This window comes from Cornus florida, unplaced genomic scaffold (genome assembly GCF_030987335.1).
Source record: "Cornus florida cultivar Cherokee Brave unplaced genomic scaffold, ASM3098733v1 CherokeeBrave_3.0.0_Hap2_Chr10, whole genome shotgun sequence".
NCBI lineage: Eukaryota > Viridiplantae > Streptophyta > Magnoliopsida > Cornales > Cornaceae > Cornus > Cornus florida.
The window spans coordinates 82,968,085-82,986,493 of NW_026775580.1; the positions used below are offsets into that span (position 1 = coordinate 82,968,085).

Below are 18,409 nucleotides of genomic sequence, written 5' to 3' on the forward strand. Positions count from 1 at the left end.
AAGCATGCTTCGATGCCTTAATAATGCTTACTAATGTCGGTCCAATTGTGTAATCTCCTGAGGGTCAAGAAGAGTATATTCGTTGTGCTCGGTGCACACATGAGAATGGACTGCACCGGGCACACATGGAAACACGGACGGCTCTGCTTTGATGGCCCCGTGCACGGGCCCACTAAATTACAAAGAGAAAGTAGAAGGATTGAGAACGTCCGATTTTTTCTTTTTTGTTTTAAAGTATAGGTAAGAATTTATAAGATGTGTACTTCTTAAAAGTAACAATGGAGTTGGATTATTGGTATTGAAAGAGGAGAAGATTCTTGTGCATCACTAGGTGGAACAGTGGAACTTGAGCGGTAAGTTGAGGGCTTAACCCAAATCTGAGTCAACTCCCGGAATATAATTCTCAAACTAAAATGTGTGGTCGAGTTCAAGTTGAATGTATTTTTTTATTTTCAAATTAAACTTTGTTGGTCCGGTTAGATTGGGTTGATTGGCTGGATTAGTCAACTCAGCTAGGTTTCGCTCTTGTTATTAACGTTTTAACACAAAGTTTGGATTGAGATTAAACGATTCAAGCTCAATTTGAGTTTTGGTTGGATTAAAATTTTAATGACAAACTAAACTTGAGCGCTGAATTTCTTAAGACCTTGTATGATAAAATAAGTGTGTAAGATTCTTATTATAAAATATAAATAAATGAATCCAAATTGAATTGACTTGCCCAAATTGTACCCTTATATACCATCTTGAAATATTCACCAATTAAGAAAAGGGTTAGGGATATTATCCTCTTTAATTAAGAAAAGATCTTCTTCAAGTCTTTGTTTTTTTTTTTTTTTTTAAATAATAATGAAATCTAAATATAGGTTGGCATGAACCCCTCAAAAAAATAAAATAAAATAAATTCAAGTCCACTAAAGAGATTAATTACATTAGAATCTTTCTGAATCTTAGTAATTTAGAACTTTTACCATTTTGATGTCCATGTAGCAGATTTATTTCAGGGAATGCGATTTAGAACCACATGTTAAATTCTAAAGTATTAAATTGGCAGCACATTTATTTGGAGAATGCAATTTAGAAGTATAGTGTTAAATTATTTAACTCACGAAAATATCTTGCATTTATATTTTTTCTCTTAAAGGGTCGGATAGATAAATTCGAATAGGATCCAAGTCCAAAGGATCCGAGCTTTGTATTAATTAATTAATTTGTTGATTTGCAGACCGTTTACCTGTAAGTTGTAACATTACTTTTAGCAGCGACGTCTTGGCAAAAAAAGCATTGCACAAAAACAAACTAATCCCAAGCCCAGGAAGATGTGCTCGTTGTCCGATCACTATCTCTCTCCACCGACACCTACCTCCGTTCTCTCTGTCAATTCTCCATAGAACTCTCTCACTCCTCTCTCGTCCACCCTTTATTTCCCTCAGATCTCTACAATTTCCGTCAGATCTCAGTAGTTTTCTCAAGAAAATCGCAATTCACTTTCCGGGAAAAAAAAATGTCACACGGCGACACCGTACCGCTCCACCCCTCTTCCCAATCCGATATCGACGAGATCGAGAACCTCATCAATGCCAGCGTCCAAGCGGGCCCCGCCACTGTCCTACCCGCGCGTCCTCCCAGCCCTCCTAGAGCCTCAATCCCGGTCTCGCCATCACCGTTCATGTCCTCCAATCTGCCTCCACTGCCAACCAAGCCGGCAGCTGTCCCTGCCCCACCGCCGCTGCCGAGCTCCACCGGCGGTCAATCCAATTCTCGGCAGAACAATGGTCCCACCGGGTTCGGGTCGCCCCCGAACACGCTGACGGAGCCGGTGTGGGACACGGTGAAGAGGGATCTGTCCAGGATTGTCAGCAACTTGAAGCTTGTGGTGTTTCCGAACCCGTATCGTGATGACCCGGGGAAAGCGTTGAGGGATTGGGATCTTTGGGGGCCATTCTTCTTCATTGTGTTCCTCGGTCTCACCTTGTCATGGTCAGCTTCCGTCAAGAAGGTGAGCCCTAGAAATTTTGTATACATGTATTGATTCATACACTTACGTTCTTAGGTAGGTTATAACTAAATCTTACAAACCCATTATTCTATGTATTTACGCATTTCCTTTTGGGTATCGTGCTTATTGTTAACCTTTATTCATTATACGACAATTGCTGATAATTGCATTGATGGATCTGCATACTTCTAAGAATATGGGCAAATGTTTTTTGTTATATTGGATGACTAGTTCATATTGTAGGTTTATTATTATTATTATTATTTTTTGGGATTGTCAGGTAAACTTCGTTTGTATTTTACATGTTAGTACCAATTTTGGTTTAAGGTAAATTTGAAATATTGCAGCTGGATGATTTAAGAATCACACATTTGTTCAATATAGATTGGTAGGGGATCTGTGTTAGGAGCTTCATTTTTAAGAATTACAAGCATGTTTAAGACGGAAGATTGTGTTTGTAGTGGTCCCTTGTTGGATACTCAATAGTCCTGGTTCATAATGCAGTCAATATTCGATTGATCAAGTGAGAGGTGTTGTCCTAACCTACTCTAGTCAAGGATAGAGGTTTGATTATGAAAGACATGGGATTTTTAAGTTCTTAACTAGCGGGATAGGTGCACTAAGCAAGACAAGAAGCAAACTAATACACAATGTATTTTAGGGTTACATATGGTACATAATGTTTCAGAGCTTAGAGGTGTGGCTAAAATATGCAATAAATGCTAAAATAATAGCTGATGAGGTAGGTAATTGTAACGGTTCTTTTTTAATCACTATATGTTTGTGTCATCCATGAATAGAAATGTCAAACTGATAGTTTACCAAGCAAAAAGAAAATGTTAAAACTGATAGGATGATTAGAAATAATATATTGAATACCAATCACAGTTCTTCCATCAACATGTTATCCAATTGAGCTATTTATTTCTTATTTATTTTTTGCTAAACAAAATAATCATATTGATACAAAAATATAGTACAAGACAAGGGGAGAACAAACCCTAAAACAGAGAGCTGAGCCCTACAAAACAAACAAACAGCAAATGACATCACTAAACCAACTGAACAACAATAAATCCATCAAAGTACCACAGTCAAAATACAGGAGCAATTGAGCTATTACATCTCCCAATAAGCATTTAAGTTTCACTTTTGTTCTTTAACAGAAAGAAATTGTTGGGTATGAGTTAGTAGACTAGACTTCTAAGACTATCTATTAGTGATGTCAAATTATAGCAATGGCTTTCTACAAGTGCTTAGGTTCAGTGCTTCTTGCGAACCTTTTAGAGGTTCGGAACTGAAATGCAGCTGGGACCTAGCTCTTCGTTTCATGGCCTGACAATTAGGCACTTTGATTATAATAAGCTGGGGCTTTCTTGATGTTTAAAGCACACACTATATCCAACTCATTGTGAATAGTGATAAAAGGACATCAGATCATTCGTCTAATAACAAATAACATGTAAGCTACACACACTAGAATAGATTATAACTAAGAAGTCTGCTACCCATGTGGCTGTTTTTTTATCAATCATTTGAAGACTAAAATCCCTAGATTAAGATCTCATTCGTTTGCTTCCATTTTGTTCTCAGTATTTAGACATAGTTCGTATTTTTTTAATTTTTAGATTTAATCTGACTTACCTTCATCTTCTTTGAATATCATTCATCTTTTTTTTCTCCCGATCCGGGTGAAGTTATCGCCCTGTCATAATAAGCCATAGCTATCCAATAGAGGAGCAAAAAAGGGGCTTTGCTTCTAGCGCTTCTGTTGCGAAGAGAAGGGGCCATTATGCTCATTACTGAACTTGTTGCTTTTGGCAATAATGCACTAATGAGCTGAGCTTCCAAGAGGCTTCCCTAAACTTTCCGGCTCACTAGTAGGTGACGAGGGAATTTCTGAAAAGGGGGTTCACTAGCAGCGTCTCTGCTTGATCAGCGGGTAGATATTATGTAATTTCTCAATATGAATAGATATTAAACAGATATCTTTTTATCCTCGTCATAGATGAACTAATAGAATACTTTCAGAATGATGCTAAATTAAAGGTTTGACAAGAAATACTAGAATGAAGAGGGTTTAAGATAAGTATGACTAAAAGTGAATATGTAAAATGTAACTTTAGTAAAACTAGATACACAAGAAGGAATGTAGTGAAGATCAAGGTCAATACATACCAAAAAGCAAAGATTTTTGTTACCTAAGCTCAATTGTGTATATAGAGGGAGAAATTACAGACAATGTTAATCGTAGACTTGAAGCAAGATATGTAATGGAGGAATGCTGCATATACATCTAAACTTGAAAAGTAATTCTTAATCTTATAAAACATATAACCACTTGACCAACCATTTTTTTTTATATATATTATTTTCTTTATTTTTGGTCGACATTGGTGGTGTCGTGCTTCTTCAAGCACCTCATAATCCACCACCGGCCACATGCAGTTCCCCAATCCTATATGCTCTGGCAATTGTTGAGAAAATTTCTTGGGGGTGGCCGGGCCCCAAGGGGATTCGAACCCCCAACCTCTAGGATGTGAACTGTGAAGTAAGAGCCTTACCATAAACTATGTTACATGGACTCTTCAAATGTAGTAAAACACCCGTGTTGGACACATATTGCTTAGACATGGGCATATGATGTGTCCGACACTTTTGGTTGGACATGTACCTAAAAAACATATCCAATCATTCAATTATATTGTATTATTACTTTAAAATTAGTTTAAAACCTATATTGAACACTATATTAGATAAAAACATTACTTTCTTGTAGAAAATAAAATAAATTAACTAAATAAAATGAATATTTAGTAGTGTGCACGTGTCCTTTGGTTTAGAGATTTGACACGTCCGATGCATGGATACATATCCGTACATGACACACGTACCCGAGTCCATGTAACATAGACCATAAGCTATACCCTTGGGGTTGACCAACCATATTCTACATGAGAGAATGTTGGGTATTTAAGAAGTAACATATTCATAAGATGAGTGTAGCAGGAATTGCAACTGTTGTGATGGATGTATGACAAGATTAAGAGAAAGATGAAATTATGAATGAATGATTCTGTGAAATCTAGTGCAAATGTCAGACTTGTCAATTTAGGATATGGGGATTCAGTTTGAATGTGTCCAAAACCTGCATACGGGTGCATGAACACTTCTTGCACACTTAACATTATACGATACATAAAAGTATAAGATCGTACTATTATTCTTCAAAATATACTCAATATTAATTTATATTAAATGGAAATGGTGAAAAAGGGAGAGATTCCACCTATCTCAGAATTAGGAAAATCTTCTTGGCTATCAGATTTGAGTTCTTCACAATTAGAGGATCTAGGTGTCCTATTTAGGTACATTTGTAAGGGACATACTACATACCCATACCCATACCCAAGTCGTGTCGTGTTATGTCGACACAAGTATGTTCAGTTGAGGGAGAATCTAAGTAACACAGCCAGTCACCACTGGATTGAATATTTTTTCCTTATCAATAAAAGAACATAAATTCTTATTATTTATAATGAGGTTAGGATTATGATGAGATATAATTTTGAAGACTGGTTTGGATTTTGACCACAGATATTACTTCGAGGATAGATGAGGTTACGAGTATGACGGGATATAATTTTGAAGACTAGTTTGGATTTTGATAACAGATATTTCTTTGAGGCTATTCCTTACCCTTGAGATGCATGCTGTGAAGGGGTCTGAAGGCAAGAGACAAATTCCTTACAATCTTTGTTGTGGTGAAAATATAGGGTAAAGTGCATAAAACCCCCATAAACTATAAGGCATTTGAACAAAACCCCTCTGAATTAACAAGTGTCCCCCTAAACTAGTGAGTTTTCTGGTACCGGAAAAAGAAGATTATGAAATTATCCTTCAGTGAAACCCGCCGTTTTAATGCTTTATACACTTGTGCTGCTGATGTGTTAGCAAAACCTCAATAACCAATAAGAATTGGACAACACATCACCTACCCCACCTCACTGTAACGCGAAACACCCACCTCATTTTAGCACCGCCAAACACGATGTCTATTTGATGTCTTCCTCTAGGAACAGTCGTGTAGCATCGGCGGCGAGGACGATGACCACCGCATTGTCAATAACTCCTCAACAACTCTGATTCATCTTTGCCCAACTCCTTCCACGTTCGTCCATGGCCGCCACCATTGTTCTCCACCCAACCACCTCTACCATTCACGGCCGACACCCTCCGATCTACCTCCCTCTCTCTTTGTCTCAATTTTTTTTTTCTTTCTCGACCTCCAACTCCAGCAACTAAGATCAGTGAACGAAGAATAGGTGAAAAATCTTTTCAAAAAGAGCCACAAAATCATTCAACGCGAGGTAGATCCACCGTCTCGCTTTTACCTTCCACGCCCACGCTTCCCATCAGATTGTTTTGTTTTACTGAATCCCATCGGCTTCTCAATTTGTCGAAACCCAAACTTCCTCAGAACACCAGCTTGAAACCCAAACTTCCTCATTCAACCCTAACCCCCAAATTGAAACCCCGTCACCATTTATAGTGATACCATTCAACGAAGGTGAAGACATTCCCCACAACCCATTCTCATTCTCATCTTGCCATCGCCGGTCGCTTTTCGCTCTTTTAGACCCATGTTTTGTTGACAATTCTTGACCACATTCGGCCAACAAATTGGGGCCGATTCGATTGGAACAGACTTAAAACTCTCGCAATCCATATCAGCTTGAGCGTAGGGCGACAGTTTAGAGTGCAATGACAGATATATATATATATATATGACACACACAAATATATATATACAAATAGAGAGATTGATGGTCTGGATTCCAAGGAGAGAGAAAAGATGGGTTGAGAATATTGGTTTTTATTAATTAATACTTTATAAGGGTATGTTTGTCATTTTAAAATTATAGCCATGGCATGTGATCATCACGCGCCTATTTAGCCGGAGAAATCAAACAGAACCTCACCGGTGGATGCTTTTTGCAAAACTTTTAATAGTTTAGGGGGTTAACTGTAAAAATAGAAGTTTAGGTGGGCTTTTAGGAAAATAGAGTATAGTTCAGGGGGGTTTTATGCACTTTACCCGAAAATATATGATGGATTCCTGAATTAAAATAGTGGTTCTCGAGGAGAAATCAATTCACCTGCCAAAAAAAAAAAAAAAAGAAGGGGAAATTAGGTAAAATATGATTCACATTTTTTTTATGACCTCCCACTTCAGTTACTTATAAATCTATATATATATATATATATGGGAGTGGCAACTAGAATTGGTACTTTTGTGGTGGAAAATTTATTAATTGTCTCTTTGTAAGGGTAAGTGGAGTAAGACTAGTGAGAGAGAGATAATGCGGGTGGAGGGACAGACTCAATATTTATACACAAAATTCTGTAGATTCTTACATTCAGTTACTTGTAATTGAACTCATGCTTTGTAGAAATATTAAATCTCATAGAGTCAACAAAAAGGTGTTCATTAATAATTTGTAGGTGGAAAATGAAAATAAAATAAAAATAAATAAAAATCATTCACTCTTTTATTATATCTTGAATCTATATAGTATTTTTCCCCTTGTTGATTTTTATTTTATTTAATATAAATCCTAAGCTTTGAGTTACAAATTGGTGGAGTGCTGGGCAATCTAAAACTTTTTTGATGATACTTAAAGAAAAAGGATATTCGAAAAATTCATAGAATTAAAAGAACTCCTCTTGGAGGAAATAATAAAGGAGTACTTTTAAACATATCTACACAAACTCCATTTAAGAATCCACAAAGAACAATTATGATCAAGAATGACAATCTCGTTTTACAATTCCACACTTTTCAACATATGTAGTTTGTTTCATTATTTTTAGTTGTCATTCTACTTGCTATTTTATCTCTTAACTTTTTTTTTATTTTTTATTTTTATAAGTAAAAATATATTAGAAAAACGTTCAAAAGGGGAACACATCCCTAATGCAAGAAGAAAAAACGATCTGTGGACCAATAGGATCCAAGAGATCAAAGAAATCATCAATCGAGGAGCATGCGTTTCCTCTTACATAACAGAACAAAGAACGAAGAATATGAATTTTTAAATTAGCTAAAGACGATTCTTTTCCTTTAAAGGATCTGTTATTTCTCTCACGCCATAAACACCACCAAACACAATGTGGAACAATCCTCCAATAATCACAAGCTTGTTTTTTTAACAGGACAACTTCTCCAAGCGTTAATCAATTGTGAGGAGTGCTTAGGCATTACCCAAAAAAGGCCAAACATGTAAAAAATAAAACTCCAACAATCATATGCCACAGGACAATGTAAAAGAATATGATCCACTGATTCACTATCTGCTTTACATAAACAACACCAATTAACAATGATGTTGTCTCTCTTTCTCAAATTGTCCAATGTCAAAATCTTTCCCAATGTGGCAGTCCGAACAAAGAATCCGATTCGAAGAGGAGCTTTGAAATGCCAAACAGACTTCCATAGGAACTCGTGACCAATGAAATTGGACAAACACAAGAACATGTATCGGACACCATACCTACCATGAGCTAAAGGAACCCACAAAATATCATCTCACCCTCTGCCAATATCGTTCCGCCTATACAATGCATCCAAAAAAACACAAGCTTCCTCCATTTCCCAATCCTGAAAGGGGCGCCTAAAACGCACATCCCACGTAACTCCATTGTTATCAAGTTGAAAACAATCAATTACGTAGACATGCTTATTGACTGCAATACTGTAGAGTCTAGGAAAGGAGTGAGACAGCAATTGATCTCCGCACCAAAGGTCCTCCCAAAAACGAACATGTCTGCCATCACAAACTTTGAATCTAATGTGTGAGGAGAAAACATCCCAGCCCTTCCGAATGAATTTCCACACACCACGCCTCCCAAAATAGTGACTGGGAGAGGGGACCAGCCCCCACTCTCCTCACCAAAACGACACGAGACAACTCTTCTCCACTGACGATGGCGTTCCTATATAACTCTTAACTTTTGGACTTAGGAATTCCTATATAACTTAATTTAGATAATACAATCTTTTTCAATTCTACATTAACTAATCTATGTATTGGATTTCTTTTGCCCCACATTGTTGGTAATCAGTGATGTGTCTACGAAGTTTTTGATTGTTTTTAAATTTTAACATTCGTATGTTATTTTGTCCTTTTTACACTTTCCCTGTCATTTTAGATACAATTTTTTGTTGGAATTTCTATCATTTAAATTGGGGTTAATCGCAATAAACCCCTCTCAAACCATCAGTGATTAGCTAATAACCCACTTGAACTGCAGCATACCCATACAAAAACATAATGAATCTGGTCAAATGCTTATGTTTGTGTGTATACAAGAGTTCCGTTTGATTTGTTTGCATATACAGTGGTTTTAGAGAAAATCTGGAGAAATACAATCATATGATGGATTCATAGCTGAAATAGAAAATAAATGTAGAAGAGGAAGATAAAGAATGAGGAGGAGAAGTGTTAGAGAGGAGATTCATTTTGAGGTGAAAGAGGAAGGAAGATGGGATGCCAAATGATGAGAGAGAACGTGGACTATGTGGGCTTTTTGTGCGCGCGTGTGTGTATACACACATTTACATACACCTGAACATACATACATTCTGGTTGATAAGGGTAAGTTTAGAATTAAATAATATTATGGGTCAGGTGACATGGTCATGCAATAACATTAGTTTTTCAACGGCACAACAATGGCAAGGGGGCGTTTGCAAAAATCGCTATAGTTTTAAGTGTTCTGTGTCAAAAATGTGTTTAGGGGTTTTGGTGTGGGGATAGGAGGGGCGGGGCGTGGGGTGGTTTGCAATATACCCTTTGAATTGTGTATTTCCATCTTTTATGATGATTAATCATTCATTGAATGACTGAAAACTGATTTCGTATTTTTATATAGTTGAAAAAAAATTTACTTCACATTTTAAGTGAAACACATTTGAATCATACTTATTCTTTATTTTTCTAACCATACCAGGGATTCATTCTATATGCTAGTAAAATTACGACTTTATGATACCACTAAGGTGGAAATTATAAGATGAAATGATTGTCAAGAAATTTTATTTGTCGGTTTTCAATTATATATACTTCCATTCCATTTTCAGCAGGAGGAGGAGGAGTTTGTGGTTGGCCATCCAATTTTTATTGTCCATGTCCTTTTTTTTTTTTTTCCAATGTTTTGAATAACTTGTTTGATAATTCTGCTATAGACATGGCGTTTTCTATAGAGACAGAAGCTACATGATTGAATACTGTAAATCTTTTGTATGCAAGGACCATCATTATTTGATATAAGAGATCCAGAATCTTCACTTTATATTAATTCTCTTCCTGAAGAGGCTGGTTTTCTTTCCTTAGACATCATATTATTCTCGTTACTTTTCATTTGTTAAAAATGGAGCTAGTTATTGGAATGAGTTCACTACTAACAGCCTTTTGTGCCTTTGCTTATCTTCCAGTCTGAAGTCTTTGCTGTTGCATTTGCACTGCTGGCAGCTGGTGCTGTGATTCTGACATTGAATGTACTACTACTGGTAATCACCCTCTCTCGAGGTTTCAGATTATAATTTAGAAATCAATTTCTGCTGGAAGTTAGAATGTTCCAGTTTTGTTGATACTGTTCTGTATAGAGAGAGAAACCTTAGGTCTCCCAGGAAATTTTTGAATTTGATAACTACTTCCATAATTCAATTGTTCGCTTTGGACTGACAAGTTTTCCATGTATTGTGTTTCAGGGCGGTCACATAATCTTCTTCCAAAGTCTCAGTCTCCTGGGTTACTGTCTATTCCCTCTGGATGTTGGTGCCCTAATTTGCATGTTAAAGGACAATGTGATAGTGAAGCTGGTTGTGGTGTGTGTGACATTGGCTTGGAGCTCCTGGGCTGCATATCCATTCATGAGTACAGCTGTCAACCCAAGAAGAAAAGCCCTCGCACTCTACCCTGTGTTACTCATGTATGTCTCTGTTGGTTTTCTCATCATTGCCATTGATTAAGGCATCAGCAGTGATTATTACAGAAATTCTTATAGGCTGATCAAACTCGCAAGCCATTAGTATAGGCAAGTTTTGTGTGGTGGTCGTTTTGGTTCTTGTGGGATTTCCTTAAATTTTTTCCCTGCTCTGGTTCTGATTTAGTACATGTGGAACTCGGTCTGCCAATATTCTATGCTAGTTGTATGAAATTTTTACATGAAACCCTATCCAACATTAATGTTACTCAAATCTGTCCCAATTTTCTGGAGGGTTTTCGTATGAATATTTTTACATGAAACTACTATATCCAACATAAATATAACTCAATCTGTCAATTTTCCGGAGGGTTTACTGACATTGGGATCCGAATTTGAATTTTGTTTTTGATGTTTAAGCAACACTTGCTTCCAAGAATTGGATCTCTCTCAAATCTGATAATTTGTCTTGAAGGTAGTACAGGTAAGATTTATTTTCAACAGACTTTAGCTGGTCACTGCAGTAGTATCAGAATATAATAGCACAGCATATAAACTTAGCTGTACACCATATTTTGATGTGATATTAACTGTGTGAGATGTGTACCATTAGATTTTCGGGTTCTTACTAGTTCTTCTTTTGAAGGTTGGGATATTCAACCCAAAGAATATGTTACTTTTGAATAAATGTTCTTTTCAATGCCTATGATTCTTTTTAAATTTTGACCGTTAGTTACACTTTGAAATGCGTTAGTCTTGCTTTAATCAGTATCTATTAGATAATATATGCCCACTGCAAATTCCTGCTCCCCTACTTTTTAAGAGCTTATGGTTCTAATGCAATAGACTTTAATTTACGTAATTGTAGAATATGTGCAGTCAAAAGAATCATTTGTATGGTAGTAGTAATTGCAGAGTAATCTTTGCCTCCTGTACTTGTTGCTCTTACTGGAGGACAGCAAATATGTCGGACATTTTCTTTTGTTTTCCACAGAGTTGTGATTCTTATTAAGGATGTTACAAGTAAAGGCCTTTGCATATGCTAACCAGTTCATGAATCATTGGCATTTTATTTTTTACCTCTAGTAAGTATATGCTGACCACTTTTTTGGCCATCTTATGCAGGATTGGACTGTTAGATTGTTTCAGCTTAAATTTTTTCTTGGTATTTTTATTACGTTTTGATCAGTGTTAGTTGTATGAGATAGTTCGTTTCAAGGAAAAATTATTTATTTAAACTAAAAAAAAAGTCAGAAATTTTGAAGTTGAACTCTTGATGTTGACACATAGTTTGGTTGAAAGGAGGTGGAAGGAAAGGAAGGGAAAAGATTTGATGAAGAGTAGTTCATCTCTAGTTTGGAACTTTTAAGAGGTGGGGGGAAAAAAAATAATAATAATAAAAAAAAGGGGTAGAGCAAATGAGGGGAAGGGAAGTGATTCCTCCTCTTTCCTCCCTAAGCTACCAAACAATAATTTAAGCTAAATCATCTGCAAAGTGCAAACTCAAATTGCACAAAAGATTGTCTTAGTGTGTTGTAGCTGTTTTGTACGTCTCTGATGTTCTTTTTAGTTACAGGCCGTACTTACTTGTGGAGGGTCACATATGATATAACATCCAGTTTGAAGCCCAAATATCAGACCATTTTGGTCGTTGAATATATTGAAGTAAAATACCAAGTTAAAAGTTCATCAAATGAATAATTTATAATTATAAATCGGTTTTAGTAGTAGGGGATGGCACTTTTCACACATCGATTTGAGAAATAGATCTAAATAGTAATTTTTTATTTTTTTAAATTGAAAAAATTGGGACTATGAACTGCCATCATTTGTCGAGGTATATTTTAATCCTAGAATGTCTCAAGTTCAAGAGCCTTCTATCTTCTGACTCTTGACCAATTAAATGAAGTTGAATTTTTCGATATTTTGATATGATTTTCTTTTTCTATTTTATTCTACAATTAGACAATTTTAACATAGATAACGCATTAGGAGGTAGACATGGAAGAATACAGAACATCAAACTGAATCCACGAAAGTTTTTTCTGCCTCATCTGAAAAGACCATCATGCTTGTGGATAATGACTAGTCTTTTTCTTAACCACATAAAATAATTAATATTTTTATATGCCAACTCTGTTGGTGGGCCAATTAGCTGGGTGTTTAGTGCTTAATATTGTAACAAATGTTTGGTTAACGTAAGCCCGAATTTGTAAAGTCAGGCACCTCTGATCCACACAGTGTACTACTGTAACCCAATGTTTGGTTTACGTAATTTGTACGGCCGGACCGAAACAGAATATATATAGATACAGATATATACATATAGAGAGAGAGAGAGAGAGTTGTGGGGTTGCTTGGTGGGAGAGCTTAACTTGCAAGTGTGTGTTGTGGGGGAGAGCTGTTTGCATGGCAGAAGATGAAATGATGAAAAAAGAGATCAGACAGAGGAACAAAACCCAAAAGGATTCTCTTCACCGTAAGTAAAACCGACGCAAAGGGATTGGTGTTGCTTTGTGGTCACTTCCAAAACCAAAGCAGAAATATATATATATATATATATATATATATATGCATATATAGTGAGAGAGAGAGAGAGAAACAGAGAGATCGATTCATATCACTTCTTATCACATCCGTGTCTGGTCTGGTCCTATATCTCTTCCGTGTCACATAAACATACCATCACATTGGGCTACAGAAAACACGAGCCCCACTTTCTCAACTCATGTCTCGTTACACTTTTTTGCTTTTCGTCTTTCACATGTTCCATTTTATTTTCTTCTGATCTTGCTCCACTTAACACTCAAGTACACTACTAACTTGTCAAAACTGGTTCTCAATTTTAATCATGCAAAAACATTCACTGATTGATATATACCTACATTTGACATTTTTTAATCCACAATTAACCATACAGGGAATGCGTGCCAATTTCATTTCTTATTAATATATTTCATCATTATAACAGTGAAATATAAATAAATGAAATTTCACCGTTGCAAGAAATACTAGCTATAGTCACGAATAATTTCAAATCAGACGATGTTGTCAAGCGGATCTGGCTGTAAGCTGTCCGAGCAGAGTCTTGTGGTGGAATCCACACGGTTCCATGGTGGAACCTGATGGCACTGAAGCTGATTGGCTCAAAAACAATTTACTACTATTCAAATTTGATCATTTGTTGAAATGTATTTAAAAAAATTAGGTCTACAAATTGGGGATATGCCAAAAAACAACTAGTTTGATTGGCCTTTGTCTGTTGGGTTTGGGAATGTTATCCACGTACGTGTGATAAGAGCACGTGAGTTTATATGTTGTCCATGATAAACAGTAGTGGTTGAAACTTAATATTTAATAGACATAAATACCTACCCTGTTAAAATATCATTATCCAGTGACTAGTGTTTACATATGCCTCTGCACACAGCCCTGTGCAGCCCATCATAACCGACTATTAATCTTCTTTAGGTACATACTTAGATAAATTGATAATTGCAATAACAGCTTCAGACGAATATTAATATAAATCGATATAATCAATTTAATCATAAAAGTGTGTAATTGGATCTTAAAATTATTAAAAAAGATTTAAATTGATTTTCAATAATGGACCCTGGGTAAGATTTTATTTTGTTTGGTTTAATTGGGTTGTGTTGACTTGAACTCAATCATGTCCCATATGTCAATGGTCTAATGAATGTTTTTCAAAACTCAACTCTGGTGTATGGTTGATCTTTGTTCAATTGACTGATTCTAATCCAATCCAAGTTCAATAAATTGTTTCAGTGTCATGGAATGAATTCAATCTTCAAATTTAAAACCCCAATTTTATGAAAATTAATTTTACGTGCAGATTGTGTAGATTGTAACTATAGGTAGATTAGGTTCATTGAATACCAATATTTTATTTTGACAAAGTTGTCCCATGTATCTAAAGTCATTGGAAGCCTCTCAAGAGTTTAGACTTTATGCTAAAGTCATCTGCCAAAAAAAAGAATCTAGACATTATTTTGGAAAGTATTTAATTTTTTTAAAATCTTTTTTGGTTCTGTTTTTAAGATTTTATGTTTTTTTTCCTTATATAATGATATGAGATAATAGGAGTATGATACGTTTTTTTCAAATTATAATTTGGATCAGTAATATATCTGGATTCGTCCACTGCATTGGTGCAACTTGTTTCTTGTTGTTTGGTTGGTTACTGAGAGAAAGTGGAGAAGAAAACAAATCAAAGTTTTGCATTCTATACAATTCTGAGAGAAAATAAACAAAGCCAGAGAAACAAGTGCGAGGGTAACATTGTAAAATACACACCAATCCATTTAATGGAGAATGGAGATTTTTATATTGCTAGTTTACATTCTCAATTTAACAGTGTTATCAGAGAGGAGACATGTACTTGTTTTTCGCTTTTATAATGTAAAAACATTAAAAATAATAACACTCTTAGGAGCTCTTTTTATTTAATTAATAGATTGAAAAGTATATTAAATTATTTATTTGACTTTTTATATATTATAAAAAGAATTTTCATTCAATGATTAAATGTAAAGAGTTCATAATTTATTCTAATGAGAAAACTCTCTTAATCACATTATTATTTACAAAATATATTGTTTTTAAAAGATCAAATAGTGTGTTTGGATGTGAATATTTTATATATCTTTTACTACTTCTAGTTGAAAAGATTATCAAAAAAATGTACTAAAAAAAAATGAAAAAAAAAGAAGTTCCCTTCTCATGAAATAGAAAACCAAGTGAGTCTATTAGGCATGACTATTATTTTAAAAATGATAGGTCTTGTTTTAATTTGTAACTCTGGAAAAAGATTTATATTTTTAGTTACTATACAACAAGAAGAAAAGAAAAAAAAAATTGATTTAATTTTTTTAAAATTAATTTTTAAAAACTTAATTATAAAAATAAATTTTTTTTTTTTCGTAACTAATTTAGAGTTACCAACCAAACAAATTTTATAGATTAGTATATTTTTTTGAAGTCTCTGTCAACATCTCTTTCCCAAATCTTGGATACATCAGGCCTTTCAATTCACAGTCCAGTTCCTTCCTTCATGGTAGCAAACTCATTCAAATCACTCATAATAAGGTACCCCATGTAAAAGTAAATGACAGTGTTTTACCACTGTAAATCACCCAAAATAGGGGATAGACCCCTTTCTCTCTTTCCCAACTCAACAATCCAAAAAACCTTTTTGTCTTTTAGCCAAACCATTTGCTGTTTTCCTTGTACTTATATCCCATGGCCAGCCAAACTCCCACAAACCCAAAACCCCTTTTACCCTCCTTTCTGAGCTTTTTGCTTTGCTTTATTCTCCCCTTACTTTCTCTCTCTAAACTTCTCAATTTCCCACTGACAAATTACAAAAACCCATTCAGCTCCACTATAAATCAACCGATACCCATTTCACACAACCCCAACAATTCTCTTCTTCTCCCCTCAAAATCCTTCCTTGCCCACTTTTCTCTCTCTAGTTTCTATCTCTTTTAACACATTGAAGATGAAGGAGTTCTGGACTACCATGGCTTCAGTCATGGGCGTCTGGGCCTTCTGCCAAAGCCTCCTCCACACAGTCTTCCCTCCGGAGTTCCGCTTCGCATTCGTCAAGCTCTTCGGCCGCTTCTTCAGCTGGTTCTCCTCCTACTGCTACTTCGACATCACCGAGATCGACGGCGTCAACACCAACGAGCTCTACAACGCCGTCCAGCTCTACCTTAGCAGCTCCGCCTCCATCGCCGGCAGCCGCCTCAGCCTCACCCGCGGCCTCAACTCCAGCGCCGTCACCTTCGGCCTCTCCAACAACGACCGCCTCATCGACGTCTACAACGGCGTCTCCGTCCTCTGGGAACACATCGTCACGCAACGCCAATCCCAGACCTTCTCGTGGCGTCCATTGCCGGAAGAGAAGAGAGGGTTCACACTACGCATCAACAAGAAACACAAAACACTCATTCTCGAATCCTATCTCGATTACATCATGGACAGAGCCAACGAAATCAGAAGAAAAAATCAAGATAGATTTCTATACACAAATTCGCGAGGTGGGTCTCTGGATTCCAGAGGTCATCCATGGGAGTCTGTTCCGTTCAAGCATCCGAGCACGTTCGATACTCTGGCGATGGATCCTCTCAAGAAGTCGGAAATCATGGAGGATCTTCTCGACTTCGCAAATGGGCAATCGTTTTATCAGAAGACTGGGAGGGCTTGGAAGAGAGGCTATCTTCTGTACGGACCTCCGGGGACCGGAAAGTCCAGTATGATCGCGGCCATGGCGAATTACTTGGGATATGATATATATGATTTGGAATTGACAGAAGTGCACACCAATTCTGAACTGAGGAAGCTGTTGATGAAGACGAGCTCGAAGTCGATCATTGTGATTGAGGACATTGATTGCTCAATCAATTTGACTAACCGGAAGAAGAATAGCAACTCCCAGGGAAGATCATCGTATGATTCTGCGGCGTTGCCGGGCGGTGGAAGTGGCGGCGACGAGGAGGGTGGGAATACGATTACGCTATCTGGGTTGCTGAATTTCACAGATGGATTGTGGTCGTGTTGTGGGAGTGAGAGGATATTCGTGTTTACGACGAACCACATTGAGAAGCTTGATCCGGCATTGCTGAGAAGTGGTCGGATGGACATGCACATATATATGAGTTACTGTTCGTTCCCGGCATTGAAGATTCTGCTGAAGAATTACTTGGGCTATGATGTTGGTGATTTGGATGAGCAAATGTTGAACAAATTTGAGGAGGTGATTGATGAGGCGGAGATGACTCCGGCGGATATCAGTGAGGTTTTGATCAAGAACCGGCGAGATAGGGAGAAGGCAGTGAGGGAATTGTTGGAGGCATTGAAGGGGAAAGCGGAGAGGAATAGAGTGAATGGGGGTTCGAGGGAAAGGAAATTGACAGAGGTGGAAGAGGAAGAAGAGCAAGAGAAGAGGGCTTTGGAGAGTCCAAAAGAGGGGCGTGGTGATCAGATGGTGGAGGATGAAAGTTGCAAGAAAGGAGAAAAAGAGGAAGATGATGATGAGAAGAAGCTTAACTGACTGATCGATGGTACAGAAATGGGAAATGGGAAATGGGTTATTTTTCTTGCATGTTTTTGGGAGGGAGAGGGAGAGGGAGAGGAAGAGGGAGAGAGAGGACAGAATGAGAATTTGTGTAGTAGGGAGGAAATGGACACTGCGAATTGGGAAAAGGAAAACTGTAAGGCTCAACCATGCTCTTCATTTTTATCATGTTTAATTATTTAGGTGTCTTGTTTTAGCTCAAATAATGAAAATCAAACATGATATGACCCATACAGATGCTGATTTTACCCACTCCCCCACGGATAAAGAGAAATTATTGGGTTGGTACCATGTCACCACTCCGGACCCGACGTGTGTCGCCA

General features: G+C 36.7%; 2 protein-coding genes across 2 annotated transcripts; both read left to right on the plus strand.

Annotated features, from left to right (window-relative positions):
* Positions 1–1,232: 1,232 nt before the first annotated feature.
* On the plus strand, positions 1,233–11,310 carry LOC132279345 (protein YIP4b-like). Its single transcript, XM_059781307.1, has 3 exons — positions 1,233–1,999; positions 10,497–10,571; positions 10,773–11,310. Exons 1-3 carry the CDS (start codon positions 1,505–1,507, stop codon positions 11,031–11,033), a joined length of 831 nt encoding a protein of 276 aa, XP_059637290.1. The 5' UTR covers positions 1,233–1,504; the 3' UTR covers positions 11,034–11,310.
* Positions 11,311–16,244: 4,934 nt separating this feature from the next.
* Positions 16,245–18,319, plus strand: LOC132279350 (AAA-ATPase At5g57480). Its single transcript, XM_059781311.1, has one exon. The coding sequence runs from the start codon at positions 16,509–16,511 to the stop codon at positions 18,060–18,062; it is 1,554 nt and encodes a 517-aa protein (XP_059637294.1). The 5' UTR covers positions 16,245–16,508; the 3' UTR covers positions 18,063–18,319.
* Positions 18,320–18,409: the final 90 nt, after the last annotated feature.